Source organism: Seriola aureovittata, chromosome 23 (assembly GCF_021018895.1).
Source record: "Seriola aureovittata isolate HTS-2021-v1 ecotype China chromosome 23, ASM2101889v1, whole genome shotgun sequence".
Taxonomy (NCBI): Eukaryota; Metazoa; Chordata; class Actinopteri; order Carangiformes; family Carangidae; genus Seriola; species Seriola aureovittata.
Window position 1 is genome coordinate 8,597,710 of NC_079386.1, and position 15,573 is coordinate 8,613,282.

The 15,573-nt window shown below is 39.3% G+C and overlaps 1 protein-coding gene across 6 annotated transcripts in view; it reads left to right on the forward strand.

Moving 5' to 3' along the window:
- Window positions 1-15,488, forward strand: part of kcnip4a (potassium voltage-gated channel interacting protein 4a) — a 129,361-nt gene extending 113,873 nt beyond the window's left edge. For 5 of the 6 annotated variants that reach the window (XM_056369389.1, XM_056369386.1, XM_056369388.1 and 2 more), the window contains 7 exons: window positions 5,026-5,150; window positions 11,882-11,951; window positions 12,517-12,587; window positions 13,335-13,442; window positions 13,955-14,059; window positions 14,157-14,219; window positions 14,307-15,488. In XM_056369389.1, the coding sequence (XP_056225364.1) occupies window positions 5,026-5,150; window positions 11,882-11,951; window positions 12,517-12,587; window positions 13,335-13,442; window positions 13,955-14,059; window positions 14,157-14,219; window positions 14,307-14,354 (590 nt within the window). In that variant the 3' untranslated portion in view covers window positions 14,355-15,488. Of the gene's footprint in view, window positions 1-3,686; window positions 3,787-5,025; window positions 5,151-11,881; window positions 11,952-12,516; window positions 12,588-13,334; window positions 13,443-13,954; window positions 14,060-14,156; window positions 14,220-14,306 lie in introns of all 6 variants that reach the window. The other variant, XM_056369385.1, reaches the window with a different exon arrangement.
- Window positions 15,489-15,573: the final 85 nt, after the last annotated feature.

A 15,573-nucleotide genomic window follows, 5' to 3' on the forward strand; every position in this document is an offset into this window, starting at 1 on the left:
ATCTATTTAATAATTCTCATTTGATTTCTTAAAACAAGCGCTTTTGCACTTACTCTATTAAATTCATCCATCCCATGTGGTCCCCCAGGCCATCATTTGCCTCTGTGTAGCACTTTCTGTACATACACCCTCACAACACAACAAAGAAGCAGCAAGCTCAGCAGCACCGTTCATCAAACTGTGTGTTTCAGCACAAGAATTGACCCGAGATTTATAGATTTTATGCAGCCCTCCGTGGTTAACTGAAGACATTTTAGTTTGTACATGATATAGATTTATCAAATATTTATTAGCCACTCTTTTTCAGTTCATGGATCCAATTGATTCAGGGCCAGTGAGGTTTTGCCCTCTAGCTTGACTTTACCTTTGAGATAAATGACTCTTGAATCACAGATGGTGAGGGTGTGACACAGTTGAACTGTGATTGATCAGTCCATATTGGAGAGAAATATTCTCATATTCATTTTTCAGGGTTTGAGTATATTTGTGAATCCGTCAGCTCATTGATAAATAAGATACTATGTAGTATATGGTCTAGTGTGTAGTAGACCATTTTATTGTTATAGTCTTCAAAGCTAGTCACAGCAGGTCCCATGGTAATATCAGATTTTATATATATTTTATATTTTTGCTGAGGCATTTTTCTTTGTTTACAACCCTCAGAGGGCCTTCAGTTTCATTCTCTTGTATTTGCTGCAGGGCAAAAAAGGCAAAGGCAGCTTTGTTACTCAGAGGTGGCAAAGAATTACATTTCTGATGAGCTGTTTCGTCAGCTACAATCTGCCATTATAGAAGCAGTCACTCAAGAAGCTTTTTCTTTTCTTTTTTTCTTTTTTTCGAGGAAGGCAAAAGTATGGCATGACAATATGTATGTGTGTGCACGTATTGACTGAATCGGTAACATGTAAAATGTGTACACGGTACAGAATCCTCTTGCTGCATACTGTATACTTGATTCTTCAGGACAACAACGCCCATTCATGTTTTTTAATAAATTGGAAACAAATGATGCGGCGCCAGCAAAACGGTGAACTTTGATCTTTGTGGGTAAGGGTGCAGGGGCACAGCACAAGCTGCTCTCTACATTATCATACACATACTCAAGCGTCAGATCCATTTTGTCAATAAACTAAAAGGGCAAACATTAATCAGACAACCATGACTGCATGCTCTTTTCCTGCCTGATTAAGCACTGTGTCACTCATGCTGTTTTATTCCACTTTAGAGATCTTTTTTTTTTCTTTTCTTTTTTTTTAATGCCTGCATGTTGGTTCAGCTTTCAGTTCTATTAGTGATAGTACAGATCATCTGATTTCACTCTTTCAGTCACAGGGTTTGCACTGCATCCCAAACTCACTGTTCAAGTGCTGAGGAATCCACTGAAGCCTGTCCTTGAGCTAGAAAGGATGTCTCAGTGTAGTACAGTAATGCCTCCAAATACAGCCAGCTTGCTGTCAGGGCTAATATATCTTGGAAACAAAAGCAACATCTGTCTAGTTCAACCTCAGCGAGGGCACTCAGACGTCTCTTCTCCACTCAGGAAGGGAGGTGTGTGTCAGGCAGGTAACAAGAACAGATGAGAGCTTCACTGAGTCCCTTCATCCTCTAAATCTCAAAGTTATCGTGTCATTATAGAGGGTGATGAGAACTGGCCTAAAGCTGACAGCGAGACTGTCAACAGTGTCTTTTATAGCTCACAAATTTGTTGTGCACCATGATGTTGGTCATTGTGTACACTTTGCCAGTTCTGTGCCAAGAGCTTTTAACCATCTGCTCTTTGTCTACACATTATTTAACTCTAAACACTGTGAGGGTGAAAAAGGCTGAGACCACAGCAGATTTTGACTTTGAAACTTCTCTGCCAGGGGTCTTTTGCCAGGTTGCTGAAAAAAATATTTGGCAAGACTTTGAAATCATGCTTTAGGCTCAGTGTGGTCAAGCTGCGTTCTACCTCAAACTGAGCAGTCTCTCACATTCATCACTTCTGACCAAAATGATAAAACACACCAAAGAATAACACAGATAATCACTGATTTTACTTGATATAATTTGTTGCCATGGTACCCACCATTTATTTCTTTTTGCACCCTTGATACTTGCCCGACTGATTCTGTGAACTCAAACTTCTCACTCAGTGCACTTTAATAAACAATACAATACAGTAGGGTCCAAAAGTGGTCACAGACTTTTGGATCCCGCTGTATATAAGTAAAGAATTTAAATTTAAATTTTTAATTTGATATTGATTCATATAGCCAATATGAATCAATAGAAGTAGATGTTGATAAGTTTTTAAGTTGTATTGATTTTGCTCATGGCTCAGGATTTTCCTACTGATCACCTTGTAGAACTAACCCACTCTCACACCACAAGCAACCTTTTCCAGGCATCCTTCTTCTCTGGCACAGTAGTTGTACAGAGAGCCATTCTTCTCCTCACACCCAATTTTTGGCCGGACCTCCATGATTTTGCCAAACTAGGTTACAGATTTATGACGCCCTTTTCACAGTCTCTATTCCATGATGTAATTGTAACCACTTTGTCCCTTTTTAGCCCTGGTATATAGAGGCCTCTTATAACTCCCATCGGCCATCTTGATGTTAGGTTTACTAGTTACAAACATGCCGTGAGCTCTAGCTCTGCTATTATTTTTACCTGCGCATTGCAGCCTTGAAATTAATTAAGTGCTGGTGTGATTGACAAATTGTTTTCAGCACTCAAGGGCTCATCTGAACGCCCACGGCTGCCATCAAACCTCACACTAAATCTTTCAGAGTAGCCGGGAGCGGGAGGGGAAATGGACTTGTGTGCTTTTAAGCAAGCTTGTGAACTAATAACTTATAGACTTTCATACTCAAGAGCTGTGCTACATGTAACATTAGAGAGTTATTTGTGTATTGTGGTCATCAGTTCACACCTTGGATACACCACTTTTGTTACACCTGTGTTACAGTGTTACAGTGAGGAAAACACTCGTTTGTCAACCAGCATGTTTGGCTATGTGTGAAAAGAGCAGACACCAGATGTGATATTGAATTACACCCTGACATGACGTCAAAGGCACCATATCATATGTCTTTTACACTGATGACCTACAATGTGCGAGGACACTCGTTAATAAGTCATGTGACCCAGTGCTCTACTTTTCATGACTTGCAGTGATTCCATATTTAGGCAGCATGCTAACAACTCAGATGGTGACCATAAACATTATCTGCTAAACATCTTTATTGTCATTGTGAGCTTATTACTCTAGTAGGCTAATGTTAGCATTTAGCTAAAAGCACTGCTGTGCCTGTGTACAGCTTCACAGATCCGCTAGCGTGGCTTTAGTAAGACTCTATAGTAACGCTAGTTGTTAGCCAAATATCAGTGGCTCACAGTTCTTTTAACTCAAGTTCATTCCTGTCCAGTTGTGTATGTGCTTAAGTTAACTTATATAATTTGTGGGATTTTGAAGTCAGCCAATTTGAAGAAGTCATCTCTTGCTGCATTTGGAGCTGCCTGGTGAAGCTTTAATGTTACAGTACCAAAGTACTGTGTTGTTGTCCTGAAGAACCAGCTATGAGAGATATCCTTCTGTCTATATGAACTTTAATACACCCTCACCTCTTGCATGTCCAATTTTCCCAGAATGCACTCAGGCTGTCAGTTGCGTGGGTAAGAGCTAATGCTGTATTTCCCAGGTTACCCTCAGATTGTCCACAAGCGCGGGGTGAGAGCTCGACTCATGAGGCTCTTTCCATGCTCCACAGCCAAAAAGCCATCCTCCAGTAATCAAAGCAAGTGGCTCTTCCAAGGCTCTCTCACTCTCTCTGTCTCTCTCTCTCTGATGATTTTTCTTTGGTTGTTATCTAAGATGCTTTTCCTTTCTGTGGCTTTTCTTGGTAAGGGGGCACACACTCAGTATAGGATTTAGTCACACATGATTGCACGAGCTGAAGTTCAGCCACAACATTCATTTTTAGAAATCCTTTTTACTTGCTTTACATTTCACATCGAACATTTTGCTCTTGTAGTTGTAGAAGTAAATAGATGCTTTTTGAATGTGTGAAATTATGTGATAATACCCAAAGATTAGAGTATTTCTTTTGTTCATTTTCTTCCATATCTTGTCAAAATGTTTTTATTTCCTCCATTAAAATAACAACTTAAAAAACTATATATGCATGTTGCAGAATATTTTCATCACATTCATGTGTGGAACACCCACATTGTATATCTGAAGTTAAACAAGGCAAAATAAACACATAAACACAAATCTACTATTTGCACAGCTGTAAGTATGTCACTTCTGGACTAACTCGACAATGAAACCCAAAAAGAGGAGGGCATATCGCCCAACATCACCGCCGACTGCAAAGCATCAGCTCCACAGCAGCAGGTTAAATGTGGTCTTTTATAATATGTAGTCTTTTGGCTGTGGGCCACAATAAGACCCTTGGAGCTAATGAGGCATTCAGACACTGTGTCACACTTCAGGTATATGAGAAGGCCTGCGCCAACAAGGCAAGTCAAACGCTGTGCTGCGAGGACAGTGCAGTCTGTGACAGGGCCTAGACAGCATCTGCCATCATTACAGCCCCATTAAAAAGTTTCACAGGGTTCAGCTGCACTCCTTCATGAAGAGGCTCTCTACCACAAGGACTTTGTTCTGGGGTCTCAATAACACTAATTACCACTGCTGTCTTATTTGGCGTAGAAGAAGAGGCCTTTCACGTTTTTGTTTGGTTTTGTGTAGCATTTGGAAATAAAAGGAGCTGATATAATGAGGAGAAAGGGCTTCAAAATTGATTCACTTGAATGGATTTTCTTTGTTATCATGAAGGTTACCCAGACTTTATGGCCATGTCATGCCAAAATGTGGCATTTTGGATAGAGAAGTTGCAAATGTCCAGGTTTATTGGCTCTCTTGGTGATATTTGGGGGTCTAATGGGATGTCTCAAATTCTAGCCCCAGAAATGTTAATTAGCAAAGACTCTTAGCATCTGTTCACATCTGACCTTCTTCCTCCTCCTTTCCAGACAGCGTTGAAGATGAGCTTGAACTATCTGCAGTCCGCCATCGCCCTGAGGGCTTGGAGCAGCTTGAAGCCCAGACACGTTTCTCTCGCAAGGAGCTACAGATCCTTTACCGCGGCTTCAAGAATGTAAGTGACGGGGCCACCATGCAACCTCAGCAGCATATATAATGTACAGCTCAGTGGGCTTTGTTCTCTCCTGGACACCTCTCTCTCTCTCTCTTGAACATCAAACCTTGTTTTTCTTTGATTATATTTGATTTATTCTATTACAACCCTCTGTAGTTGGCAGTGGTCTTTCTACTCGAGTCTCCGCAAACAGCTCCACTTCTTCTAGTTCTCATCACTACTCAGCTCCACTCTGCTTGTGTAGCAATAAAATGATAATCATGCATTTAAGAAATGTAATTTTGCTGAATCATCTGCATATTGCACTAAATGTTATCTAGTCAAATTGTGCTTACCACAGGAAATTGGAATTTCTGTACATTGTTCATTGTGCCAGGGATAATTAGGTCATACCTCGAACCGATCCAGGAAGATTACTGATGAGCTATCCAGTTCATGCTCCTCGAGAGCAACCCACATAAAGCCACCTGACTTCATTGTCACCTCTAGTGTGAAGCGTAATGAGATGACCCAGAATTAACTCAACCCAAATTGTCTGGCAATGAAAGAGAGGAGCATAGCGAGAGCCCTGTGATAGTGAAATTCCCATGAGGCTTCAGTTTCCTGTTGAGCCTGCACTGTGCTCCAGCCAAGTCCCTGCAAAGCCTGCCCATTAGTCTGCTTCCACTTGAGACAGCGTAAGAGGTAAGAAGTGGATTAATGAGGCCTTTAATTTGTGCCACACACTTTGCCTGACTTCCTGTAACGCTGAGGGAGTGGATATTTCATATGTTTATAGACACACAAGCTTTTTTTTTTTTTTTTTTTTTTTTTTTAACTTTGTAGATTTTACATTTTATTTTTAGCCACATTAGCGTCATCAGTTCATCAGTTCGTTGGTGAGTCCACCACTTTCCCTCCAGACATTCATGCTCCCAAGAGGATGAAGCCTAATGACTGCTGTGGTTTTTTTCTGTAGGTCAGACTTTTCACTTATCCAATGAAATATCTACAAGATGTCTGGCACAAAATTTTGAAAATGCGTCAACAACTATTTGATGGATTGCAATGAAGTCTGGTGGAGGTGTTCTTCTAACTTTGTTGATTCCCTTGATTTTTCATTTAGCTCAAAGCACCTCTGTGTCTGAGTACAGCCTCACAGAGACATTAGTGTCTGCAGATTCTTAGTCTATTTAATAGTGTGAATACACTTGCTTTAATTTTTAGTTTTAATTTACTCACCTTCTATAAAATTAGACAGATGTTGTTGAGGCACAGGTCCAAATTGGACAAAGACAAGGAGTCATGGCACTTAAATTGCAGCTACTAAAAAGCTTCTGTGCATCACTTTGCTGTATCCATAGTGAAGCTCAGTTTTTGAACTGCAAGGGTCAAACAGCTTGTCTCTGCTTTACCTCAACCTGGTGACATTGGCAGAATAAAGGTAAAGCTTTTAAGGCCAGCCAGACTAATTGAAACTGGCATAGTTCCCATGATGAGAAATCTGGCCCTTTGTCCTTGGTGTCCGGGGTTTCGAATGGAGTCAAATGTCTCTAATGCAGGTGACAGAATGACCCTCATTTGTCTTGACATCAAATTTTACAAGTCATTCATTTGTGCTCAAAGTAGAGCTTTGACTTAGATCCAGCAATATGTCTAGCAGGGACCAAAACAAGACCACTGAGGCTCTGTCTTGGTCTTAAGGTGGAATTTGAGCAAAGGTCAATCTAACGATATGAGAGAATCCACTGTCTCACAGATTACTTGACCCCAGAATACAGGAAATAACACAATATTATCCTCATGTCTGGCTAAATCTTCTGGGCTTTCACAGTTCACAGTCTGGGGCATTGCCTCGGGCATTAGATTAAGATCTCTCAGTTTCTATTCCATCAGTGATGATGCCTCTGTTCACAGGTTTATTTCATTCCCCGCAGTACTTATTGCTGCATCACTTCACGAGTCTCAGAAAGGAATTTCATGCCTGGCTGGTTTTGCATTTCACAGATTGTATTTGTGATTTTTATTTTCATGGAAGAGCTAATTTTACAAACATATCATGACATGAATACAAATACATTTTCTGACCTCTCACTCTGTCTGATGAGACTGGCACAAATAATGTGCAAAATGGAACAATATCCGAGGGCAAGTAGAAAACTACACCCTCATTTACACAACATACCACATTATTCGAATTGCTCTTTGTCCATTATTTTAATCTTAATTTAGGTAGATAAACAAATGTATACATATGAAAAAAATCCAATAAAAAAAAATGGGAGACAAAGATATAGAAAACAACTATATGCAGCTTGACTATAACCTTGTGTTTAAAAAAATGTAGGTGGTGTGTGATGATGAATGAGAGACTTATTACTAGAAGAAAAGAAAAACAATCAGCATAAATTTCAGTAGCATCCATGTTAGATGCCTAGCTAAAGTGTTTATATTTTAAATCTAAAGTATCCAAATGTCAGTAATTTTATGTCTTTAATTCAGTAATTTGTTGATCTATCAGTGTTTCACTGATGCAGGGAAAAAATCTTTCCCAAAAGCTTGATTTTAATGACCTATGTAAAGAACTGTGTGACTGAATCCCTGACCTTTAACTAATAGTTTATCCTGATGGAACCTTAAGGCATTTATCAATTGAGTGTTACTATTTTACTGAACTTTAAATTGAATTGCAGGGACACTGTCTTGTACGTGGCCTCATTCTCAATTGAAAAATGGTCTCTGTCGCCGATGTCGTCATGAGACAGAAAACGATCACTTTTACTGACCTTTAACTTTCCCTCAGATTTGTGAGGATGAGTTAGCAAGGTTAGAAGAAGAAGCTGATTTGGAACACAGCCATTCGTATATTACTGTCCCACTTAATCAGTATGTTAGTCGTGTTGACAGCTGTAATTGCCCATCTGTGTACAGACACACACACAGGCGTGCACAGACTCTACAAGTGGAGGGAAATGGCGTGTTTAAAAATCCCCTTGTACTCACTTTAAGCACTTAATTACAAGACATTTCATTGCGCTGCTTCAACAAAAGGTTGACTGTTGACAGCGCAGTTCAATGCAAAGTTGTAGAACATAAACAATGCTCTAATTAACAGAGGCTCTACTAAACAACAAAGAAATACTGTCTGTGTCAAGTGTACGAAGTTGCTGTGGAGCAACTTTGCTTTTAGAGTGGATATATTTGATATTCTCCCTGTGCTGAACATGTCTGCAGTCTTTGTAAGAATATAACTTGAAATTGTTCATTGAACTGAGAGACATAAGAGAATAGTTGGAACTCCAAGGAAATACAAGTGAGTCATAGCAGAGTGTAAGGTGACAAGATTGATACCACTCTCACATCCGTTTGTTAGATTTAAAGCTTCTGTCAGGACAAGGTTAGATTAGCTTAGCATGCCGCGGTGATGAAGGAATCTTTGGGCCCGGCTAAGAAACATTCTAGCACATAGCCCCCTGTAAAATGTGTAGTTTTTACACCTCTGTTTGTGTACAGATTAAACAAACGAGATGTGGTATTTATCCATGAGCTTTAGAGCTATGGGCAGGCTAATCTTTTCCCAGAACTCCCTTCACTTTCTTCTAGCACCATCATCTGGTCAAAAGTTTAGTTTGTCCAATGCTTTTGTTTATGACCAGATACTTAAACTAAGATACTCAAACTAGTGACATTTCTATCAAACTCAGCCGAACTTGTGTTTAGTGCCAATTACCCAATGATAGTATGCTAACAAACTAAACTAATATTGTGAGCGACTCTAGTTACTATAATAGCATGCTAATATGCTGACATGGTAAACATTATACCTGCTAAACTTCAGCATGTTAGCATGCTGACATTAACATTTAGCTCAAAGTACCGCTGTGAGTGCAGTTTGACAGACTTAGCATAGCTGTAGACTTGTTTTGCTTTAGCTTTGGAAAGAACCAGGCTAGCTGTTTCCTCCTGCTTCCAGTATTTCAGCAGTGCTAAGCCAACTGTTTCCCAGAAGCAGCTTCGGCATTTGGCATACAAACATGTATTATTGTTCTCTGTCAGACCAACATTTTTGAGATTTCCAAGTCGGAAATGAGTTGGAAAAGGTTGGGAATCACTGATCTAACAGAAGAGAGATAAACACTTTGAAAATAACATCCCCCAAAATCTTGAAAATATAAATTGCAAATTGCTTGAATAGTTTTCTCAACATCCTTTGGATCTATACACTGGCCCATTGTGAACAGCATTACAAACCACACAGACTTTCAGACTTCATGTAATCAGGTCACAAAAGTATTATTTTGAGACAAGCTTGTTCTCATTCTGTCTGCCTAACTTCCCCAAAATTCTTGACCTCACCTCACCCCACAAGATATGCAACTGGGTCTGTGAGACAACAGTAGATGAGTGTCAGGGGACTCATACAGACAACCATGCAGCATCCTCTTAGCTTCAAACACAAAGCGCCTGTTTGAAGCAACACAACAAGGTTTCATCTTTATTTTCTCACCCCTTCAGCTCCGCTTCCCAAAGTGGCTGATCAGAGATGGTCACAAGAATTATTATATTGGGAAACCCAGTGTGCCCTGTGATTCTGATTTGCTCCCTCAAACTGAGAGAAATGTATGGAGAAAATGAAATGAAACAAATCACTGGCTGCAGCAAACACATCTGAAGTTTAGTTCCTGAAAACAGAAATGTGATGGTTCCTAAATCAAATTGTTTTATACATCCAATTTTCAGATAAAGGTATAGAATATGTAAATACAGAAGGTATATTTTCGCTGTTTCTCCTTTTTGATTGATGTCTGATACCTGATGAAACTGTATCGGAGAGGTGTTCATGTTATTGTATCCACCCATGTACCGTCTGTTGCTTATCTTTGATCTCCTACAACAACCTCCACCCTTGCAATGTGTTATTTTCTTCTATTAAAAAAAAAAACCCAGACACACACATTTACACATGTGCCTCTTGGTTTATAAATGGGCGGGGCACTTCCTCTATTTCCAAATTTAATATCCTGCCAGAGTGTGTTATGTACAGCATCACATCAAGAACAAACTGAACCTGTAAAAACCACCTGCCTTTGTCACCACGCTGCTCTGAGCAAGGTCATCTGCCATGTGTTTGACTGGCTCTTTTCTTTGAAAAGACACAAAGCATCCTCCTTGGAAGTGTTACATAAGAGAAGTCACTCTTTTCCACTGAACGCTACCAGACAACCACAAGTGGGTGACTTTGGACGACTGTGAACAAGATTTCTATTGAGGCTTGGATGCTTCACATTTTTAATACAACCAAACTGAGCATGAGTGTCTATGTTCCATACTCTGAGAAACTGAAAGCACTGCTGTGAAACAAGATGATGATTTCTACATGCATCTTTACTCATGTCAGTGTATCCAGGAAACTTAGATTTCTTCTACATTCAACAAGTGAGCAACACTTTCTTTCCCTTGATTATTAAACTGTGTCACTGAGTCACATTATAAGCTAAACTGTAAATACCTTTCCCAGGTATAAAACTGTCAACTGAGAATTTATTTTCCCTGGCAAATATTGTATTTTTTAGGCCTACATGTGCAAAACAGTCGAGCAAGAATAAAATCCTGCACTATTTGCAAGGGCGTCATTGCTATGCATGTTTGATTAAAACAAAGAAAAAGAAAAAAGAAAGAACACGATTCCATACAGTTAAACATGTATTGTGGATTCCACTTTAATGATCTTTGAGCAGAGACAGGCCAGAAACTGAAAGTCTGCTCACTGGTTCAACTGCACTGTTTGTGTTGGCAAGACATCAGCCCTGATATCAGCAGGCAGCTGGCTGGCTAGCATTAGCTCAGCGGCAGGGACAGACTGAATAAAGTAGAACCCACACACTGTTTAGTCAACGTCCACAGCTTCACATCTCGTTATATCAAACAGAGCTCAGATCAGCGTGCAGGGTCTTTTTTCAGTCTCTCCCTCTCGTAGATACGATCTCCAGATTTCTTAAACTGCAGCGGGTCCAAAAGACTGTAATCATCCATGTCACGGTTTATGAGACAGTCAGGATCCAAAGAGGCTAATATAACCAGCTGCTATCTATGTTAATTTTAACATAATTTAATTTTTTTTGTGGAATGTTTTTTTCCACAAAGTAGACATTTTACACATAACCGTGTTCGGCAAGTAACAACCAACACACACAATATGTAGTGCAGATGTACACGATTACTGAGAAAAGACACAAATGCAAAGATCGATCTTGGGATTTTAAGAGTTAATGTTGGCTCATTCAAAAAAAAAAAGAGAGAGACGTGTTGAAAATTTATCCAGCCCTACCCAGCGGTGATGTCATAGTGTACTTGACAATCCCAGGGGTACACTTGATCATCACTGAAGCAAGGCGGGAAGGTCAACCACTGAAGGCCAGCAATAACAATAATGTCTTGTTTTACTAAGGTAATGTTCGGCCACAGTGGAAAGCTGGCTTCTAAACCTGTTTTAATACATGTAGTGTATAAATAAATAAATGATTTGTCTTACATGAGTTCTCATCCAAAAAGGGATTTAAAAAAATGGTTTAAAAAGATGTCTTCTTCTATGCTGAAAACTTTTCAGTATGTATGCGCAGTGCCCATTTCAAGTTTCAGTTCAAGTTCTATATTGGACCATGACTGACACGTCTTAAACTCAGATTTAAGGAGAAGACTTTAATATGGGGGGGGGCTTTAATATAGACGCTGAATGTCCTTTTGTCTTGCAGGAATGCCCCAGTGGAGTCGTCAACGAAGAAACCTTTAAAGACATCTACGCACAGTTCTTCCCACAAGGAGGTTTGTGCCCACTGCTTTGTTTTGTTTTTCCAGCTTGTGTTGCCTCTTATAGCTGCCTCTTATCTACTCTGTGTGCTGGACTGACACTGATTGTCTTTCATTCATGTTTACAAAAATTGTGCTCCCAAAGTATTTCAAGTTCAAGTTCCATCAAAAACAACGCAGCGACAGTGAGAGACAGAAGAAGAAAGTAGCTCTATAGTGCCAGGGGTTGCTCACTGTTGGTTCTCATCATTATGCAAAGATTCTACCCAAGGAAACAGAGAGAAAACATTAGGAGGCTTTGATATATCTGTTGAGAGAGAGAAAAAAGGCAGCAGTAATATAAATATAAAATGTAATGGCTCACCACACAGTAAACAATGATAGAGCTCTTAGCTTTAAGCTTATTGTTCTTTTCTCTCATTATGGAAAAAAAAAATATCTGAGGATTATTTTCTTTGAGGTTGTTTAGAAAAGCTACAAACTTCCCTTTGAACCATTGTCTTGTTTGCAGTAGGTGTAACTGCTGAACTGAGTCTTAATCATGGCAGATTATTCTGATTATAGTTTGTTTTCCTCATAGATGCTTCAACATATGCACATTTCCTGTTCAATGCATTTGACACAGATCACAATGGCTCTGTCAGTTTTGAGGTAAGCCAAGTATTTTCATTTCTTTCTGTCAAAAGGGTTAGAATCATTAGTTTCAGTATCAGGTATAAGGCTAGATGTGGCTTTTTCCATTCTTACAGAGTAAGGTAAAAAAAAATTGCCCCTCATATAACCAAGAATGGAAATTTCAACAATTTCAAAAGAAGTAAACTCTGTCCAGCATTTAAAACTCCCAACAAAAGAACTTAACATGTTTAAAGCTTCAGCACTGTAAGCCTCTAAGGCATTGCACTGGAGCATTATGTAACCTGCAACCCCAATAATTTTAATTTAGCCCAAGCAAGTCTACTTCAGATGCTATCAACACGAGATTAATATTTATGAAGGGGCATAATTTTGCTTATTAGGAGAGAAAAGCTGTCATTACGCCAAACCAAAGCTTCAGCAGCTAATGTGCTGTCCATTCAATTCAAATGTATGAGTATTCCCCAAGGGCAGACACAGATTATGAGACAGCTAATAATTTCAATAGTGAGGTATTTTTGATTTATAGTGTCTGCACTCTTGCTGTTTCATCATTAGGCTCTAATTAATACCTGACATAATATCCCTGCAAAAATGTTGTATGAAATCAGCTGAAATGCCTCATACATTTAGTGAGCACAGTGAATATCTTTGTTACTGTTTTTGTTTATTGCATAGGTTTTCAAGTACTTGTTGTTTACAAAATGCTACTTAATAAATGTGTATATTTTATACAAATATCAGTGCCTCTTGTCTCCACGGCAGGATTTTGTTATGGGCCTCTCGATCCTTCTGCGAGGATCCGTCCAGGAAAAACTCAACTGGGCTTTCAACCTTTATGATATCAATAAAGACGGATATATAACTAAAGAGGTATGTCCCTTCAAACACAAATATACGCCTTTTATATGCAGCCCTAATTTGAAGGCAACATGTTTCGTAAAAGGCTTCAACCAAGTCAAGTAGCCAACTAGCTTTCACACCGGTGGTATATACTGTATATTTGCCCAGGTTCAACAAATTTCACTGAAAGCCGGGAACTTCATGCTCATTGTGGCACTCAAGGAAAAGTCAGGATTCGTCCTCTGAGATCATGGCAATCTATCCAATGGCCGTTGTGATATTTCAGTCTGGACTCAAGTGGCGGGCCAACCAACAAAACTGTACTATCCCTGTAGCCTTGCTGTTGTATGACTGAAAACTGAAAATGACATTTGTTCCTGTTACTATGGATAATCCACAAACCTCACTGTGGATAGTGTTAATATTCACCTAGAGTAACAGGGCCATTGTTTCTGAAATGTCATTCTTCAAATCCTTAAGGGGTAAGAGAGGAGAGTTTTTGCTGTAATTTGGGTGAACTGACCCTTTTCTGCGTGTCGCAGGAAATGCTGGACATTATGAAGGCCATCTACGACATGATGGGAAAATGCACATACCCTGTCCTCAAAGAGGAGACGCCTCGCCAGCATGTAGAAGTATTCTTTCAGGCAAGTCTGGAGCTGGCAGCAGAAACGGCTCTGTGCAATAAAGAGGCTTTTGCAGACCTCCTTTATTTATCATCTTTCTCTCCTCTGTCTCCAACAGAAGATGGATAAGAATAAAGATGGAGTGGTTACCATAGACGAGTTCATCGACTGCTGCCAAAATGTAAGCTGGATACCCCGACACATCTGCTCCCACTGCTGTTGGCACACACTCGCACTCTCTCATTACATTGTGTCTTTGTGTCTGCAGGATGAAAACATCATGCGATCAATGCACCTCTTTGAAAATGTTCTTTAACTTCGGGCCGAGTGTGGAGGCTTTGGAAAAGAACATCATCTTTAGCTTGGCCCAATAACCGACTTGGAGTCATGCTGTGTACAGTGTGCTATGCAGACTTTTGACCATAGATAAATTATTGTTCATTACTGTGGGCCACAAGTAAGAGTAGGCAATATGGTGTGAACACTCTGGAATCAGTTGCCTTTTCAATGGTTTTTATTGAATAAGTTGGAGAAATTTGCAACATTAAAATGAATAGAAAGGAGAGAAAAATAGTTTTTGCAGCCGTGGTTGAATTTTCAAAATGAATACATCTCAACTTAAGTGCTTATTTCCACCATCTGTCTCTGGAGTGTCTTTCTATCTGATCGACACTTTGTTCTGCAACCTGTGTTAGCCCTCCAACATTATAAACACACTGGGAATAGGAGACTTCTGATAAAAGGGTTTCCTCTTCCTCTGTTGCAGCCTTGAGTTATTTTATTTACTGCCAAGTGAAATCACTGTGACTTTTTAGAGCATCAAAATAATGATAAAAAAAAAAAAAAAACCTGAATAAAATATCTGAGGTAACTTAATATTCGTCTCTGCTCTCAGCTCTCAGCTCTCGATTCCAGAGTGTTCTCACCCCGGCGTAGTTAACCATTGTGGTCTGTCTTTTTGCTCTTTGAAGGAAGCATTTAGAGAAAAAAAAACACACATACACATTGTACCATTTTAAATTGTATATACTATAGATAAAGCGATAGATAAAAACTCTATGAGAAACTTTTCAACTTTGTTCATGTTTACTTGCCAACTAGAATGAGACAACACAAGGATTGTATTGATGTCAAATTTGGACCATAATATCGATGGTTTGTCTACAGAAGCACACAGGTAGCTATATTTACCATGAGTATAACATTAGACGATATCTTTGTCATAAAATAAATGCTGCTTTCAGTGTATTTCATTTAACCCTATGTATGTATATTCCCTGTAAAGTAAACCATCTATCAATGTTTTTATTTAGTTTTTTAAGCACTGTTTAGTTTACACTAAGAGCAGTGTTTGAGGTTATTTATATGATATTATGGTCATTGTACAAAAGATTGTCAGTTGTACAGTATTAAAATGAAAATTCGCTCTGGGGTGAATTTCAGGTCTTTAGATTTCGTCATGTAATTCACTGTTTTTTAAGAACGGGCAGTGGGGTTTGCTTGTTGATACAAACTTTGTATGATACTCCTGCTGT